The sequence below is a fragment of the Prionailurus bengalensis genome, chromosome D4 (genome assembly GCF_016509475.1).
Source record: "Prionailurus bengalensis isolate Pbe53 chromosome D4, Fcat_Pben_1.1_paternal_pri, whole genome shotgun sequence".
Classification (NCBI taxonomy): Eukaryota; Metazoa; Chordata; class Mammalia; order Carnivora; family Felidae; genus Prionailurus; species Prionailurus bengalensis.
Window position 1 is genome coordinate 66,413,632 of NC_057359.1, and position 19,565 is coordinate 66,433,196.

A 19,565-nucleotide genomic window follows, 5' to 3' on the forward strand; every position below is an offset into this window, starting at 1 on the left:
GAAAAAAACCTGTTTTTTATCCTGTTTAGAATGTTAACACTTCATGAAGTGTTTTTCAAATGTTAAATTACTATTTTCCATGACACATCAGAATGCTGAAAAACTGCAAAGAGCCTCAGGAATATATCTGTTCTTTCATCTTTTTTTTCCTCTAAGTTTACTTTTGTTGGCTTTTTAAAATAACATTTCTTGGGGTAGGAAGACTGTCCTTGAATGAAAAAGTAATACATATTTTCACACATACTAAATACATGGACATACCCTAAAGCGGGGAAAGCATTTCCCACTACTTAGAGATAATGCTGTTAGTATTTTGGTCTATATAGGTCATTCGTGTGTGTGTGTGTGTGCGTGTGTGTGTGTGTGTGTGTATATGTATATATGTATATATATATATATATATATATATATATGTATATATATACACGCACATATATATATACACATACACACACATATATATATACACATACACAAGTAAGTATCTACACACATTCATATATATATGTGAATGACATAGGAGTAAGATCAAAATGTTATTTGATATATATATACATGCTACAAATAATGCATGTGCATTGGGGTGCCTGGATGGCTCAGTTGGTTAAGTGTACAACTCTTGATATTGGCTCAGGTCATGATCTCATGGTCGTGGAATCGAGCCCTGTGTCAGGCTCTGCACTAAGTGGAGCCTGCTTGGGATTCTGTCTCCCCCTCTCTCTCTCTCTGCCCCTCCCTGACTCACTCATGCACACATGTACTCCTTCTCTATCAAAATAAACAAACTTAAAATAAATGACCTCTTAAACACTTCAGTGCAGATATACATAGCATACAGATAAATATACATACCTGTATTAATTATTTATTCATTCATTCATTCATTCATTTTTAAAGTTTATTTAAGTAATCTCTACACCTAGTTTGGGGCTCGAACTCACAACACCAAGATCAATAATTGCATGTTCTTCCCACTGAGCCAGGCAGGCATCCCCTAAACTGATTTTGAAACATCTGTTTGGAGCATTTAACTTTTAAAGTTGAAAGTTATTACAGTCAGAATTTCAGAGAGTGTTTTGTGGCAAACTCTTAAAAATGTATGTAAAGTTCATCTGGAAGGATAAAAAAAACTAAGAATAGCTAGTAAAATATTTGAAAGACTCATTATATCCATTTGGCTCCTCATCTTCCTCGCTTGAATGTCCAATGGACATCTCAAACCTAACACATTCAAAGCTGACCTTCTGATCTGTACCCAGAAATTTAACTTCTAGTAATATATCCTATGAAAATAATCAGAATACACAGAAAAAGATATTTTGGTTGGAAAATATATGAAGAGAAAATTATGAAAATTACTAGATGTCTAGCTCACACCATATACTAAACTAGACTTAAAATGGATTATAGATTTCAGTGTAGACAGAAAGAAGTCATAGAATTACTAAAGTAAAATATAAATGTATTCAATGATATGGATGAGAACTGTATTTCTAAGCCAAAAAACAAAGAAACAGTAGAAGAAAAAAATTGATGATTTTATTTTTTAATCAAAAAGATGTATATTTTTTCAAGAATAGAATTTAGTGATTCATCACTTACATATAACACCCAGTGCTCATCCCAACCAGTGTCTTCCTTAATGCCCCTCACCCCTTTAGCCCTTCCCCCCCACCCAACAACTTTGTTTGTTCTCTGTATTTAGGAGTCTCTTGGTTTGTCTCCTTGTGTTTTTATATTATTTTTGCTTCCCTTACCTTATGTTCATCTGTTTTTATCTTAAATTCCACATGAGTGAAATCATCTAATATTTGTCTTTCCCTGACTTATTTTGCTTAGCATAATACATTCTAGTTCCATCCACGTTGTTGCAAGTGGCAAGATTTCATTCTTTTTGATCACCAAGTAATATTCCATTGAAAATATAAATAAATAAATAAATACACACACACACACACACACACACACACCATATATTCTTATCCATTCATCAGTCAATGGACATTTGGGCTCTTTCCATACTTCGGCTACTGTCAATAGTAATGCTATAAACATTGGGGTACATGTGCTCCTTTGAATCATCATTTTTGCATCCTTTAGATAAATACCTATTAGTGCAATTGCTGGGTTATAGGGTAGTTGTATTTTTAATTTTTTGAGGAACCTCCTAATACTGTATTCCAGAGTGGCTGCACAAGTTTGCATTCCCAACAGTGTAGAATAGTTCCCCATTCTCCATATCGTTGCCAACATCCGTTGTTGCCAGAGTTGTTAATTTTAGCCATTCTGACATGTATGAGGTGGTATCCCATTGTGGTTTTGATTTATATTTCCTTGATGATGAGTGACATTGGGCATTTTTTCATGTGTCTTTTAGCCATCTGGATGTCTTCTTTGGAAAAGTGTCTACTCATGTCTTTTGCCCATTTCTTCACTGGATTATTTGTTTTTTTTGGGTGGATGATTTTATTTTTAAAAGGCTCAGGGGCACCTGGGTGTCTCAGTTGGTTGAGTGTCTGACTCTTGATCTCAACTCAGGTCTTGATCTCAGGGCCATAAGTTTAAGTCCCACATTGGGCTCCACACTGGGAATGAAGCCTACTTAAAAAAATAAAAAGGGGCACCTGGGTAGCTCAGTTGGTTGAGCTTCTGACTCTCGGTTTTGGCTCAAGTCATGATCCCAGGGTCTTGGGATCAAGCCCTGCATTGGGCTCAGTGCTGAGTATGAAACTTGCTTAAAATTTTCTCTCTCTCTGCCCCTCTCCCCTGCTCATTCTATCTCTCTAAAAGAATTAAAAATAAAAACAAAAAGTCTCAATTTTTCTGCATGCCCCAAAACACCTTAAGTGAAATTCAAAAGCAAAAAGAAAAATGAAGACTTATGCAAAGGTAGACCTACAAATGACTACTAAAGAAGATACAGATTAAGACAATAATCCAATGCCATTTTTACCTAATAAAGACATACTTATATATAGTTATTTGATAAATTGGGAAAAGTAAGTACTCATATACTGTGTAGGGTTCATACTGTCTTAATAATTTCCCGAAAGTTGGCAATAAAGATAAAAGGTTTAATTTTTAAATTATTTTTGCCAATATTCTAGGAAACATGCATAGATGTGTAGTGTGTTAGGTTATATAGGAAGGAAGTTTGAAAGGATGTAAATGATATTAATGATGATGTTAATGTTTATTAAGTTATTTTTTTTATAGTGGGCATATATAACTTTTATAAGAAAAAACTACTGAAAACATGTGTGCCCAGTTTTTAATCTTAAATTCATTCTCAGAACAGCAGAGAAAGAGTAATATGCGGAGTACTCAGGACATAATTTCTGGAGGACAGTTACAGTATGTACACTATACATGTAGAATTATATACAAAATACTCTGGTTCTCTCAGTTTAAATTTTAGGAGTTTATATTGAGGAAATAATCAGATCCAGACTGCCTGGGTTTGAATCCCAGCTTCACCACTTACTGTCTTTGTGACTTAGCATGAGTTACTTAACCTTATGGTGCCTTACATTGCTCATCAATAAAATAATAATCATAACCTAAGAGTATTGTGAAAATTAAATGAGTTAATACATGCAGTACTCTTACAATGAGGCCTGGCATATAGTAAGCACCCAATAAATGTTAGTAGTAGTTGTCTTCGACATTGTTATTATAGACCTACATGTAGCTGCTGCTCTCAGTCTATGTCTGCATTATTTCCAATAAGGAAACACTGGAAACAGTGTGGTATGACCCTATGTGTATATGGAAAGAGATACACCAAAATAGAAAAGTGGTTATTTTCGGGTGGTAGGATTAGAAATTATTCCTGCTTCCTTTTTATCTCCATTTTCTAAAATCTGTACAGCTAATGTGTATTACATTTAGTCATAAAAAAATTTCAGTATTCTGTAGAATCCTGAAATATTTTGAATAATGTAAATAATTAGCAATAAGGTATTGGGATAAAAAAAGTTGTCACAAGGAGGCATTCACAGAGCCATTAAAAATTAAGGTTACTACCATGGAAAATACACACTGTTGATTTTTAAAAATATTCCTAAGCATAGTATACATTTTACTAATTTCATTTTACTAACTTTTTAAAGAAATACACTAAATATTAATAGAGGTTTTCTCTAAGTAGTTAAAATTATGCTTTAATTTATTCATTTTTTAAATTTTAGTTTAGGGAAAGAGAAAGAGAGCACAAGGGAGTGGGGGAGAGGGATAGAGGGTGAGAGAGAGAGAGGGAGGGAGAATCTTAAGCAGGCTCCACCCTCAGCACAGAGCCCAACGTGGGGCTCTATCTCCCGACTGTAAGATCATGACCTAAGCTAAAATCAAGAGTCAGACACTCAAGCAACTGAGCTACCCAAGCACTCCCAAATTACGCTTTTAATTTTTTTAAAACATCCACATTTTTAGTAATGAACATTTTTGTTATAATCTTGCTTTTTTTTTTTTAATAAAAATAGAACATAGTAGGACATCATAAAACTTGGGTCCAGCCTTGATTGTGTCTTTTAGTGCTGTTACTTACTTTTTCTCTCCAGCTATCTGTTTTTCAACTATAAAACTTTAAAAGTTTGATTGATTTATCAATTTCTCTCCCAAATCCCTGACCCCTCCGAAATCTTACTAACATACTTAATTTTACCTTTTTGATATTCACCATGAATAAGACTTAATGTTTCTGATTAATTTTTTGTATTTCTTATTTGTAGTAACGCCATGGTCTTTAGAATCTATTTTTGGTTATTTCTGCAGTTCATGTTCTTTGGTGGAATGAGAGTGCAGACAGTCGTGCAGCTGGGAGACATCAGTCTCATGAGGATCCCAGAGTTGTGGCAGCTGGTAAGCTATTTCACTAGGCATGAATTATTCGTACAACAAATCTCATTTAGTCAATAACTTTATATGCCTTCTCATGAAATGCTTTTTTGCAGTTCGGGAGAGTGTCAATTACCTCGTGTCTCAACAGAATATGCTTCTGCTTCCTACGTCATTTTCACCTTTGAAATAGTTTTCCACTGAAAGACAAAGCATTGCATTAACTGCTATAAGATGTGTCTGCTAATGGTGCTTAAATTCTCCCAAGAGATTCTTTTATTTGGAAGATGGTAAGTGAATTTGCTAGGTCTCTGCACTTTTAAAGCCACCTCTACCTCCTTCATCTTTTCCTTTCCACTTCAGGAAATAGTTCTCTGTTCATTTTCCCCTTGGCATTTCTGTGTCTGTTACACATTAGAAATACTTGCCACTACTTGAGGATTTTGATTTTTCATTTGTTTCGGAATATCCCTTGTAATCTATTTTGACAACCAGACTCTGCTTTTATAGCACTTTCTTAAATTCAAGTGATGGAGGGTGGGAGGGAGGGGGAGGGTAGGTGATGGGTATTGAGGAGGGCACCTGTTGGGATGAGCACTGGGTATTGTATGGAAACCAATTTGACAATAAATTTCATATTAAAAATAAAATAAAATAAAAGTTACTTTGAAAAAAAATAAGTCACCCACATAATCCCATCTAAAAAAAAATTCAAGTGATGATTTTACATTTCTGTGGCTATTTTTAAATTATTTGTATAATATCTTTTCATCATGTCTGTTTTTTTGAACTTTAAAATCTTTTGGCCCAGTAGTGTTTATTTTGTGATCACATGGGATTCCTAAGAATCTAAGGTCAAACATGTTTCTTTACTTTGACCAAGTAATGTCACTATGTCATTTTTATTAGTTTTCACATTAATTATGAGTCACTCTAACTTGGAATATAATGTAATTAGGTCTCAGTGTTAAAAAACTTCAGAAGACTTATTTTATGTGCTGAAATGTGTTCATTTATAGTTAATTTTTGTTCATTTTGGATAACTAACTAAGATAGTTGGGACAGTTCTGTTTTAAAGAGATCTTTATGGTTATGGGAATGGTTGCCTGAATAAAAGCCTACATATCCATTCTGCAGGGTTTTATTTGTGTTTTGTATTTGTATTATCTTCTCTAGAGCTTTTATAATATCACTATAGGGTAGTGACAGAGTAATAATTTAACAACTTTATTGTAAATGTTAATTTACATCAAGAAAATAGCATGGTAATAGTCCCAGAAAGAAAGTTTTCAGTACCACCACAGATAGGCTAGAGTTTTCCTTAAAGCACCTTTAATTTCCATTTTAGTTGAGTGCATCTGCATTCTAAAACTAGGTTTGGTACTTCCAAACTCTCTTGATAGTCTAATATTTAGAGCTGTGTTGTTTCTAAAACATATTGTGAATATAAAATAGTAAATCATGAATTAGCTGTCTTAAGGGAAATTTACAAAACAAGTGTTATAAGCCTCTTGATAGAAGAAATGTCTAAAGGATTAAAACCAAAAAAATGAAAGGAAAGGTGACATGGTGTTTAGGTGCAGCCTATACTATTAACAGACAGGAATGCAAATAAAAGCTTTGTGATCTGGCTGTTGTCATGTTTTCTGCTTCCCGTTAAAGCAGAGCTCTCCATAGTTACGTATATTCACCCTCTTCACTTCTTGTTCTTCCCTCAACTTGACCCATGTCAATCTACTGAAATGACTCTTAAGAAAGTCACCAAAGACCTTGTCTTACCAAAATCTTTTTCTCTGCCTTTACCTTGCTCCTCTTCTCTGCAGTGTTGGACGCAACTGACCACCTTCGCCTTCCTGAAACACTGGATTCTGAGCTTCGATATATGGCATCATACTCAGGTTTTCCTCCTCACTGGCCAGTCCCTGTTCCTTTGCTGGCTTCTCTCTAAATATGGGAAGGATCTCAGAGCACAGGAATATTTTCTGTCTTCATTTTCTTTATAGGTCAGTCCCAAGGCTTAAATACCATACATGTACTGTGCTGATGTTTCACACATTTTTACCTTCTTTCCCATCATTGTTCCTGAGCACCAGACTGAAATAGCAGCCATATTTTAACACAACCACCTGCTTAGTTTGGGTCACAAACCTTAATAGCTCTCTCTCCCTCAACCCCCCCATGGATCTTGTCAACAGTGCCTTTGGCTCTGTCAGTAAAAGAGATCCTGAACATTCCTATTCCTCCCATTATCACTTTGCTTCCCTACTGTCCTTTCTCCCCATACAACCAGCTTTCTTTCTGAACAGCAATTAGATCAAACCATTACCTTGTTTAAAACTCTCCAGTGGCTTTTCATTCCACTAACAATAAAATCCAGATACCTTGCCATGGCCTGCTAGGCCCTATAGGTTCTGGTTTCTGCCCCTTCTACCAGTCCGGAGACATTGGAATTCTCTCCCTCCTTCCCCAACTTGCCAAGTTTTTTTCCACCTGGGGCCTTTGTCACCAGGTGTTCCTTCTTCCAGGAAGGTTCTCTCTGCCCACCTTCAAATGTTGGCTCCTGCTTATTTTATGAGATATGAGCTTAAATGTCACTCTTCAGATGGCTGCCTCTCCATCGTTATTGCCATGGCTTATTTTCTTCTTAGCACTTACTATGGTCTGAATTTATTGTATTTGTCTACATATCCATCGTGAATGCGAATATAATTTCTCCACTGAAATTTTAGTTCATTAGAGCAGGAACTCTGTCTTCAACACTGCATCCCCAGAACCTAGAAAGGTATATGGTGCACAACAGAGTTTAATAATTATTTGTTAAATTATGATTCCAGACTAATTTTATGAGGGCAATCTTAACTGATACACCACCTCACCAGAAAGAACTCTCTGCCATTTTGATAGTGGTCTAAACAAGTTATTTATCCACTGAGCCACAATTCCCCCATATATCAAATGGTATTGCTTACCCCATAGGGCAGACAGGTAATTGAGGATTACATTGTCTGACAACACAGTAAAACACTGGAAAAAGGTAGCTAATTTTCTTATACTTTTTCATATGTAATATATGCATTAACATTTTAAAGGTTCCCAGGTTTTTTTGAACCTTCAAGTGTTTATTTAGGCTTTTCTCTATATAGAAGATTTCCCTCAAGACCCACGGGTAACTTACATTATCTAAGTTACTTGCCTTTTAGTTTTTCAGTAGTTTTCTTCTCTCCCTCATTGGTCATTTTCCACAAAGAAACTGTTTTCTAGCATTTCACTTAAAGTTGTAATGTGAACATTAAGAGGGAAAGAGAGCTGTGACGCAGAGGCTGAGTGGTCTAGAAGGCTCCGTCACAAACCAAGACCCTCCTCTGCACACAGCCAGATGTGCATGTTAGCAAAGGACCGCTCACTACCCGTTGTCCCAGCCATTCTGAGGAGGTCCCACATAGGGCCATGACTCCACCGTGCAGCCTACCAGCGGATGTTTGACAGACGTTCTTCACATTAGTGAGATAAGCAGACAACTTTTCTGAGATTTTGCTAGTGAGCTATTAAAACTATATCCATGTGTGTCATCAGAGCCTACATAACCTTGGCTTGCGATTGCAAAGCACTTCTTACAGAAGGAAGGCACCTCTGATGTTCCTCTACTGTTTCCACTTTTCTGCACTCCCCCAGGCCACATGCCTAGGACAATTGCCACGCTCTGTCCTTGTATTTCCAGTTGAATCCGCAAAGGACAACTGAAGGCAGCCATTGTAGCTTCTATACCAAATAAAGCAGTGAGACTTTTATTAAACAGGTTTAGCTACACAGTGTTTTCAGAGATCTCTATAGCTTCGAAATCATTAAGCTTTTATCTAAAAACCTCTTAAACTTAATATTTACTATCTTAACCAAATTATGAAAGTGCAAACACCCTTTATTTCCAAGTAGTCCCCTCAGCCCTCTTTCCAACAGGACATTTAGCCTGTTCTACTACAGGCTACTACATAGCTTTTCTACTACAGGTGGACATTTCTTACTCTCCTGATGGCTTTATAAGCATTAACAGTAGGTGGTGCTACAGATGCATGGAAATAAATTTGCATAGACCAGCAGAACTGCCACAGCTTTATTTCGTGACTCATTACAACATAGAAATATGTTTTTTTAATACTTCATATAAAGTTATTGACATACAAAATTTTTTTTTTCCTTTTAATGAAAATGATTTAACTTAGAAATCTGTTGTGAAACTTTTGTCTAGTTTTGCAATTCTCAGATATTCCAGTGCAAAAATAGATCCCATTAGAGACAGCATAAAGTGCTCGGAATGAAGGGGCCAATGATAAAGAAAAAGCACAAAAAAACATAGCTTCATCCTAGGGTATAAGAAGAGAGAAAACTTAATCCTTATGGAAATATAAACATTCTATAAAAGGGATGCAACAATTTTGAAGAGAATTAGAGCCATCTTACTCTAGTACTATATCATGACTAGTAAATTGTTATAAGGGTACAAATTAATATCTTCGTATCAAAGTGGTTCATTATTACATAGGACACATGGCTCTTTGGAAGAAAATTTACCTGATATATACAACCACGAGAAGAAAACAGACAAATCCCTTTCATCAATGATTACAGTGAATGAAGGATGTGCAACATATAATAGTCACAATGAACACGCTTTCAGTACAGATTGAAATACAGTAGTTTGAGGTTTGGCTGTTTTTTAACAATGAACTGTGCTGGATGTTTAATGTATACAGGGCTTTGTTACTGTTTTCTTTTGTATTTTTCACATTCACAGTTGTTAATAAAGTTTCCAAGTTGTCCAAAAGAAGCAAAAGCAGCAATCTTTGAACACTTTTGAGAATTTTTGAACCTCACATACTTACATTTCCACAGGGAATATACAGAATTTTTACTTGAGTAGAGAATTGGTAAAAAATTTCTACTACGATTAGGTTTACAAAGGAAAATGTAAAATACTATCTGGATAGTCTAAAATGTAACCACAAAGTCAGTGTGTAACTGTAGATTGTTCCTAGCTTCAGAAGAGATCTTTTTAAAATCTATATTGAAAGGGTTTTTTTTTGTTTTTTCACAACAGTTCACAGTGTCTTTTGATTTTTCTTCAATGTGACCTTGAAGTCAGAATAATTAAAGCCAAGAGCTAGCTATTCACTGATTTAATAGAGAATTAGAACATGATAATAGTGAACTGGGAAAACTAACAAAAGTTTGATTTTTAAAAATATTAAACAGTGAGAAAATAAATTATGAATCTTATTAGAGATAGCACAAAATATAATCACCTCATCATGCCAATGGTTACTGGAACTAGGCCTTCATTACCTGTTTATTATTTTAGAAAATAATTACATTAATTTCTAAGTCATTTTCTTTTCCCAAACAAGTTATGTGATAACTTTCTATAAATTTTAAAAATATAGATTTGAAATAGATCTGAAATCTTAACACCTTTAGAGTTAATATTTAAATTTTAGAAAAAGAAGAAATCAGTAATAACATTGAAAGACGGCTTGAACTTCACCCAACAGTACTTCCCTCATATTTTTGTTGTCTTAAGGCAGATCACATTAGGCATTAGTGAAATAATATTTTTTAAAATGTTTACTGACTAAAAAAAGACTGGGTCGGAAACGTCTGAAATATATTCCATGTGTGGGCATTTGCTGTTTTTATTTTTTTCATAACAGATTCAGGATTGAGGAGATGAAAATTTTGAGATTGTCAGAATGGGGTGTCTAAGATCTTCAAAGCCAATTATTTGAAGGTACTAAACGCCTTAAGCACAAGTTGTGTTACTCAAGTTTTGAAGCTAGTGATCTTCTTTGTGAAAGTACTCATTATTTAGTCTTGAGACCCTTATGACAGTTAAACTTTTTTGGCTTTTGCACTGTTGCTATTTAAAAAAAAAAAAAAAAAAAAGCTGCCCAGTATTCCTTCACTGGGCTCCCACAACAACAAAACAACCTATTATTTGTAAACCTGTTAGCTGAATAACATGGCACAGGGATTATCTACTGAGACTTAATTTCTCCCCACCCAATCCATACATACATACATACATACTCAATTCAGCTATAATATACACTCAAAAAATACTTAATAAACTGAGATTAAGAGTATTTTAAATGATGACCTTAAACTCAAATATAGTATTGTCATGAGATCTTGACCATCACCTTATTTTCTAGTCACTAGGCACTAGTCAGAGGATACACCTGCAAGCTTCCATAAGAAATAGCTAGTGAAGCAGTGAGGCCATATTCCTCTATGCCACGGGTTCTACAAAGAGGCCATTCCAAGGATTCACAAGTCACTGACAGAATTAAAAATTCCAAATAACGTTAAAAGTACAAAGATTTTTGTCAAAATACAATTCCATCTTTTCATATTCTAGATTAATTTAAAAAGCCAGAAATAATACTACACTTCTGTCAAACAGGAAGATCTTGAGATGCAATGTACCGTGTTAACAGACAACCAGGACAAATGGACACAGGCCTCCCTAGGTTCGAACACGCCATCTCTTTACTCCCATGACCTGGCCTCAGCAGCTTGCAGCCTCAACAATTTGGCTGCTCTTGGCTTCTTTCCAGGATCTTAGTTTCTTTAAAAAGTCCCAGAAAAATGACCCCTGGAGACCCATGGCTCCAAGCAAGGGACAACATAAGAATGGAACTAAGTCTCACCTGTCTTGAGCCACCCACAACTTGCATGTTACCGCCACCACAGCAGCTCATCAAAGAGGGAATCAATGCAGGCCTTTCCCACACATGGCACCATTTTGTCACCTGATTACGATGCTGATAGACTCTGAAGCAGAGCAGCTCTCGCAAAAGGGTGCATGACACACCATGGTCCTTCAGGCTTTCTGCGCAACTTGGCACTAGTAACTCTGGCACACTCATTGCCAGCAATGGATGTGTCACCGGGAAACCAGTCTCCTGGCATGGCACGGCTTAATGAATGAAGATGTACATGCCTTTTGATTTTGATAAATAATCACTGGCCATGATTACTTGATGAATTATTGTTGCAACCCCAGTGAGAATACAAAGGAACAAAAAAAAGTGTGATTTCAAACCCATATGTCCACTGGGTTCCATACTAGAGTTTCACATAGGTAATAAGGTAATAAACTAAATTCAAGTCTTTTTCACTTGAGAGCCATACAAGACATAGGCTACAAAGGCACTGCCCCTGTAATGGAATTTTGTTTTCATTGCATTGAATTGCATTGCATTGAAGTACAGTATCCAGTTTACTTCTTCCCACAAAAACGTCCAGCTCTTTTGGAACACTTCACATGGTGCAAAGGGAGAGCTAGTTCCTCCTTTCTTTCAGTCACTCTGCATGAACAGTATTCTTCATACATAACTTTCTTTCACTTTCTCATCCTGGAGAAAAGATGTGAGAACTGCAACATCCACTACTGTCTGGTTTTTGTGTAATGACAAGTCCTTTAAGTGGTCATCATCACTTTGGTCCTTGGCGAAGTTTACAAATACCTGTCAAAAGAAAGATGGACCTTTATAAATACCTCTCTACTTGTTCTTTTTTTTTTCAAGTTGTATTTTCACCATGTGGAAAGTAGGGTAGGAGAATACAGGATTGCATAAATAGATTAACAAGAAAACTATGTGAGGGAGAGGGGAAACTTGAAAAAAAGGATCAAACACTTAAAAATTAAACTTTTCTATTGCCCCTCAAATTACCAACTGTTCAATCATCTATTTTGACTCTTATAAGCCAGATTAAAAAGGAAAGAGAGACAAAAACTAACATTTACTAAATAGGTACTAAGTGCCAGAATCTGGTACCTGAGGTTACCTAACCTAAATATGTATTCATTCAATATTTATTCACCCGTTTATTCATTTATTCATTATTTACGAGAGAGAAGAGAAGGAGCAGAGGTAGAGAGGGAGAATCTTAAGCAGGCTCCAGGCCCAGTGCAGAGCCCAACATGGGGCTGGATCTCACAACCAAAAGATCATGACCTGACCCAAGATGAGCCACCAAGGAGCCCCTGATGTTATCTAATTTAAATGGGGTAAGGCACCTGGCAAAAGACCTGGCCTATGGTAGGGACTCAAAAAATGGTAGTTATTGTGATTATTCTTACTATGCTCACAATAACCCTCTAAAGTAGAATCATCTCCCTTTTCACATTCAGAGCAGTTAGTAAATAGCATAGCTAGTAGATCAGAAATTCAAGCTCAGATGGTCAAAGCTGCTCTAGGACCCAAAATGGGAGTAGGGGACAGGGATTGGGAACCCTTACCCTCAAAAGTCAGTCTATTTTTGACATTCAAAGCTTACTTGGTCAAGTGTTGTCTGAGAAACAGAGTAGTCTTCTATGTGGAGTCGCTTTTTGCTCTGGGAAAGGATGCTGAATATCCTAGCCAGGGAAGATAATGAGGATGGAAGCTGGTACTGGAGCATGTTCCGGTGCTTCTCTTTGAGAACACTTCCTGGAAAGGCAAGTCCAAAGAACTCCTGGACAGGCTTCAGATCAGGGTTGGACCCTGCTATTCGTACAACTATTGTATAACCATCTCCAAACCTGAAAGCAGAAAAAAAAAAAAAAAACAACCAAATGGAAGATCCTCAGGAAACCTCTCATAAGAACATTTAACCCTGCCCACCTGGTGCCATGAGAAAGGAAGATCCACAACAGACCCAGAAATAAGTACCTGAGAGAAGGAACTAGTTACCATTTATTGACTACCTATTCTGGTGCCATGCTGAGTGCCTTAGACACATGATTTCATTGAATCCTCACCTGGACATATGAAATCTGGCAGATGCTACAGAGAAACTGAAGCCCAGGGGGTTAGTCACTTTCCCCTGGTACAGAGCTCCTAAGTGCTAGGGCCCAGGATGTGGACTCATTTGTGTTGGACTCCAAAGCCTATGCTCTAACCATCCCGACATGTGTAAAATTTCCCATTTCATGTGCTTTGCAAGACCAGAAGGTAGATATTCCTAGGATACAGGCTCTCAGGAAGGTGAAGGAATTTATGCAAGAGCACACACCAGTGAAAGGTAAAGACAGAATTTGAATGCAGCGCTGTTGGACCTCAAAGCCCTCATTTTTTCCACTAAACCATTTTGTTCCATTTATTTCCCTTTATTTTAGAGCCACCACGTATATGCTCACAAAAAGAATGCAAGCTTTCTCAGTAGGTATCATCCCAAGGAAATGGTCTTTGTTACCTATTTTTCAGATGCTGGACACTGCCAAGACACCGGAACCTCCCATTCACCATAATTGCCATCCTAGTGCACAGCGCTTCACATTCTTCCATACTGTGGGAACACAGAGATTTTTGTTTTAGAAAGATGCTCCTCTAACCATCAGGACATCATAGGATCTCAGGAATTTGAAAGAAATAGATTCCCAGAGTCCTAGGGCATAATTGCATCCTGTTCCAAATACATGAAGATGTAGCAATAACACAGTTTACTGCTGCACTGTTTACCCTTGTAAAAAAAAAAAAAATGCAAACAGTCCAAATGTCTACAAAAAGAGGAATAGTTAAATAAATTTTTTTTAGGGCATATCTTATTGGAATACTGTCAACTCATAGCTATGAGAAAGGATGACACATCTAAATGTACTGACTTGAAATAATGTTTACAAAATATTAAGTGAAAAAGAACAGTATCTATCTGGTATCTAAGAACCCCAAGCTTGCATTTTTGCTTGTAAAAATACACACACACACACACACACACACACACACACACACACACACACACACATAGAAATTTGCAAAAGAAAACTGCAAAGATATGTAGCCTAATGATAGTTATCTCCTAGTGAGGCAATTTCAGGTAATTTTCACTGTTTTTCTCTTTGCCTTTCTGTATTTTCTAATTTTTATACAATGATCAAATCCACTATTTAGAAAATTTTTAAATTACACAACACAGATGCCCAGCCAAGTCTTCACTACTGACCTATGAGATGTAAGCACTACTGATCTCCCTTCCTTGACAATACTTAAGGCACAATTCCATAGGAATCTCCGGGCTTTGGGATCCATGCCTGTGGTAGGTTCATCCTGTGATCAGAATAAAATAAGTCCTATTATTTGTGGAAAACACATCAAAGGTAGATTTAAGTGCAGAAGCATCTTTGAAATAAGATGAATGGGAAGTTAAAATTTAGGCTATTTCTTGATGGACCAAAGAACCAGACCTTATATACCAGAATAAACTGCATACTTTTTGCAACCAGTTCATTCTTATAAATGTGTCATTGAATTTTTTAATAAAATTAAATTTCTCCAAATGAGTAGAAAGGGAAAGGAAAAACCTATTTAGTTTCAATCATCTTTTCATGACTGACAAGTATACACTAAACTACTTTTTTGTCTGAAATTTCTATTCAAGTCTGTATTAGGTTTGGGTAAAATTACTTTACTTCTTTTTTTATTCTAACTCACTCCAGCTTAGCCTGTTATATTTGCTAGTCTTAGAGAAACAGACTACAGATCCAAATAGGCTGGATAACATTAAAGCCTTAACCCAAGGCTTCTTCCTGGAATAACTTCAATGCAGAAGAAAAAGGGCCATGGGCCACTGTCCAGTCTAATCTTCTGTTTTCATCTATCTGTATGTAAGGACTATGACCCAGATGCCACCTTGGGGATCTTGAAACCATAATTTCCATCTATAGGGGATGAACACATAGATGATAAGAATGTTCCGGAAAAAGGTCAGATCACATATCCAAGACTCAGTCACACCTGTCGGGGCTCTCCACAGCAGAGAAATAAGGTCTCTGGAGCATCTCTCTTTTGGAACATGTGAGGGCATAGCAAAACCACCCCAGTGTGTATCAAAAAAACTTCCCTCTGGTTTTCTAAGGCTTCTCTGCTGTTCCTGGTTGGAATAAGAATGGCTTGCCATTAACCACGCCAGTCAGGCAATATCCCTGGATATACAGGACTTTAGAAAAAGTGATGTTCTCCATTCAGGGCAAAATAGTTTTCCATTCACAGCCCTACTCACCAGAAACACTACAGGAGGCCCGCCAATCAAAGCCATGGCTGTTGAGAGCTTCCGTTTGTTGCCTCCACTATAGTTACCAGCATATTTTTCTCCATACTTCACCAGGCCCAGTTTTCGAATTGCCCATTCACCAACCTAGAGTAATGAAAAGCACTTTGACTTTTGTCTGCTTTGTGAATTTTATCATGCTTTCTTATACTTATATATGTCATGTTTCTTTACTGAATAAAGACTAGGAAAATTCTTTTCACTGAGTAGATTCTGTAATCATGACCTAGCAAGTGCCAAGGAGCCCAAAAGCAGGGGGAAGGGATCTGTGTGGGTGGGAACAGCACTTCCTCTCTGCCCTCCAGCATGCGTCTGCCACTCACTCTTGCCCCACCATCACCATGGATTCCCACCCTGCAAGTAGGGGTCAAGAGCCAGCATTTCACATTGCTGCATCCATGAGTAAGAAGAGCCTAAAGCCAATGGTCATTTGTGAAAGTCAAAGCCGTAAGGTCTACTGTCAGCATGCCAAAGAGGACAGGCTGGCTTTCTGGCGCTCACGGTACCTTCCCAACTTCTTTCTCTGGGACTCCTCTCAAGAGGGCAAAGAACTCCACGTGCTCTCTTCCAGTCAGTAACTCCGTGATGGCATCAAACTGAGGGCAATAGCCCATGTTCTGATGGACTTCGTGGATGTTTGATAAGATACTGCAAAGAAAAAAACTGGTCAGGTTTTAAGCATCTAGAGATATTCTGATTAGATAATCTTGCCTAATGTTCCTATAAAGTATGCTCGTACATGACAAAAATAACCAGAGAGCACACTAGCCTCGAGGAACAATCCTTCCGCCCCGAGGATGCCAGCCCCCACTGGCAATCAGGGTTCCTGCCTCTGTCCTGCCCACTTGCACCTGGCTCTCCCAACACCTCAATCTGCAAGCTCAGTCCCATTTCAAGATCCCCACGTCCATTCCAAATGCAGTGCTATCTTTACCAACAACCTCACTCACACGATCCCAGTACCTCAGCACTGTCTCAACCCCAGACTGACTTCTGTGTCCCAGTCATATGTATGAAGTACTTTGTTACTCCAAAGTCTCCTTCATGGCCATTCAGACCCAGAGGAGGCCCAGCAACTCTGGGTGTGACCTCCCTCCTTCTGCTTTCTGCTGTTCATACATTGACTCGGCCACAATATGGTCCAGGCCCCCTGGTTCCACTATTTACCCAGAAAGGCACCCTTCTAGTTTTTAAGGGTTTTGTTTTTGGGGTCTTTTGTTGTTGTTATTGTTATCACAGGCTCTCTGAAAATCTGGTGACAAAAAAAAATATGTACCTATAGACATAACTTTACATTTATTGGTGGAATCAGCGTTTGGGCCCCATGAAGCCAAGCTCAGGTTAAGAATCCCTGATGTGGGAGAAGCTCAGGCCCCATCCAGTCTGATGGCCGCACATCAGCCACGTCTGGATAGTGTCTGCCTTTGGTCTTTCAGCAGTATTCATTTCTCTTTGCAGATCTGTTTAATACTCCCAGGGCCAGCTTTTTCCAGAATTATGACTGAGGTATCCACAGACATGAGGCCTGGCCCTCACAGCAGCACTATCTAAGCCAGTTCTTACAACCAGTCACTGTGACAAACCTTAATTTGGGCCAGTTATTGCTGCCATTGCTTTATGTCCAAGGAGTCTGGTACTAGGAACAAGCCTGGGGAAGCAGGTGTGCAGCCTTAGGCCTGCTATTTCAGAATTTCTGTTCTCTTAAACCTCCTTTACTCTGCTACTAAAAATGTTAATGAGACAGAAGAGGGGACCCATGAGTACATTAAGTCCCTTGCTCCTTTCAATTTTATGGGCTAGTAGCCCTCTATCCATTATTTCCAAATTGTGAGTCATCATCCATTAGTGGGCTACAAAATAAATTTAGTGGGTCATGATCAGTTTTTTTTAAAAGATATGCCTATTTATGTGTTTTTGTGTATTTATTAGGTTGAGAGGTAACTGTATTTGCTACTTTGGATCATAGTCAGAAAAGTTCAAACGCATCTCTCCGTATAAAAAGCCCAGAGGAGCCCCACATATTTAGAATATTCAGGGTAACATTGCCTAATTGGTCTCTGAAGTGGAGATGTACCCCTTAAAGATCACTTAGTCACCTGTGCATTCTGAGAGAATGGCTTAATGTGGCCTCAATAATTGATACACTCTTTAGGGAGGACAATTTAGCAAGTACACACCCTTTCACCTAGTAGCAATTTTGCCTGAGGAATTGCAAGAGGACTACAAGGACATATTTACATAGTGAAAAACAGAAACCAAGTGTCCAGCAATAAGGAATTGATTAAATAAACTACAGGTAAACGTACAGAGGAGCATTTTATGTAATAATGTAAAGTCTACATCGTAGAATATGTAACCTATTGGGAAATATTCATACTACCCTCATTAACAGTAAACTAACTAAAAAAATTTTTTTTAATGTTTTATTTCTTTTTGAGACAGAGAGAGACAGAGCATGAATGGGGGAGGGGCAGAGACAGAGGGAGACACAGAATCGGAAGCAGGCTCCAGGCTCTGAGCAATCAGCCCAGAGCCCGACACGGGGCTCGAACTCACGGACCCTGAGATCGTGACCTGAGCTGAAGTCGGACGCTTAACCGACTGAGCCACCCAGGCACCCCAACAGTGAACTAATTTTAAAAAACCTAGATACAGTATCATGTCAATTTTATAATACACTTATATGTGTATATAACATAGATTTGGGCTGATGGGAATGTTCTAAAACTAGATTGTGGTGATCTGTGCACAACCTTGCAAACTGACTAGAAATCATTTAATTGTACTCTTAGGAAAAGCAAACTACATGGTATATAAATTATACCTGAATAAAGCTGTTTAAAAAAAAAACAGATGAGGACTAGAAAAAAAATGTAAATAGTGGTTATCTTCTAGGTAGTGGGATTATTGATGATTTTTATCTTTTTCTTTATACTTCACTGTATTTTAACATTTTTATAAACTACATAGTACTGTTATAATCCCCAAAAATCAAAATATATTTATTTAAATAAAGTAAAAAAAGTTTTTGTGGCAAAATACACTCTATGTCTTTTCTTACCTATTTTTGTTAAGGAAAGCATCTCCTCTGGTAACCGTGGTATCTCCAGTTAACATCTTGAAAGTTGATGATTTCCCAGCCCCATTAACTCCCAGAAGTCCAAAGCACTGAAACATATTGGGTAAGCCATATAAGCAAAATACTAAAAATCTGAATATAAATGACCCTTATAAAATAGTCACCTCAACTGGGTTTTTAAATAACATGATTCTAAAACATCATTCTTAAATATTGATGAAGAGTCAATTTTTTTCTGGTTTTAAGAACGTATATAGATATTTAAATATAATTTGTAATGAGACACATTGAGCATATTTGTAAATATTATTTGAATCATGAGGTTGTGGCCAAAGCTCATGTGTAAAAGAAAAGTAATGAAAACCAACCAGTCACATTTCACTATCTAATCTGGCTCAAGGGCAGATGAACAATATGAACAATAAAGGAAAAAACCTACTTAAAAAAATCTATTTCAATTTCATCATCATCTTGAATCGATCACAAAGTCACATTTGAGACGTGCATGCTTTCTTTTTAAATTAAAAAAAAAATTAATGTTTATTCTTGAGTAAGAGAGAGGGAGAGA

General features: G+C 37.2%; 2 protein-coding genes across 8 annotated transcripts in view; one reads left to right on the forward strand and one right to left on the reverse strand.

Annotated features, from left to right (window-relative positions):
* The window catches only part of LOC122474527 (protein NipSnap homolog 3A-like), a 26,192-nt gene extending 7,092 nt beyond the window's left edge, over positions 1-19,100 (forward strand). Inside the window, exons 5-7 of one of the 3 annotated variants that reach the window (XR_006294927.1) lie at positions 4,774-4,860; positions 4,953-5,126; positions 18,994-19,100. Coding sequence is in view for 1 of the 3 variants with exons in the window: in XM_043565438.1 (XP_043421373.1) it covers positions 4,774-4,860; positions 4,953-5,029 (164 nt within the window). In the remaining 2 variants the exon portion in view is untranslated. Of the gene's footprint in view, positions 1-4,773; positions 4,861-4,952; positions 5,966-6,659; positions 6,807-18,993 lie in introns of those variants that run through there. The other 2 variants (XR_006294926.1, XM_043565438.1) reach the window with 2 other exon arrangements.
* Positions 8,915-19,565, reverse strand: part of ABCA1 (ATP binding cassette subfamily A member 1) — a 132,397-nt gene continuing 121,746 nt past the window's right edge. For all 5 annotated transcript variants that reach the window (XM_043565437.1, XM_043565433.1, XM_043565435.1 and 2 more), the window contains 7 exons: positions 18,980-19,086; positions 16,425-16,566; positions 15,871-16,005; positions 14,815-14,918; positions 14,068-14,160; positions 13,171-13,414; positions 8,915-12,356 (listed from right to left, as the gene is read on the reverse strand). In XM_043565437.1, the coding sequence (XP_043421372.1) occupies positions 12,216-12,356; positions 13,171-13,414; positions 14,068-14,160; positions 14,815-14,918; positions 15,871-16,005; positions 16,425-16,566; positions 18,980-19,086 (966 nt within the window). In that variant the 3' untranslated portion in view covers positions 8,915-12,215. The remainder of the gene's footprint in view (positions 12,357-13,170; positions 13,415-14,067; positions 14,161-14,814; positions 14,919-15,870; positions 16,006-16,424; positions 16,567-18,979; positions 19,087-19,565) is intronic.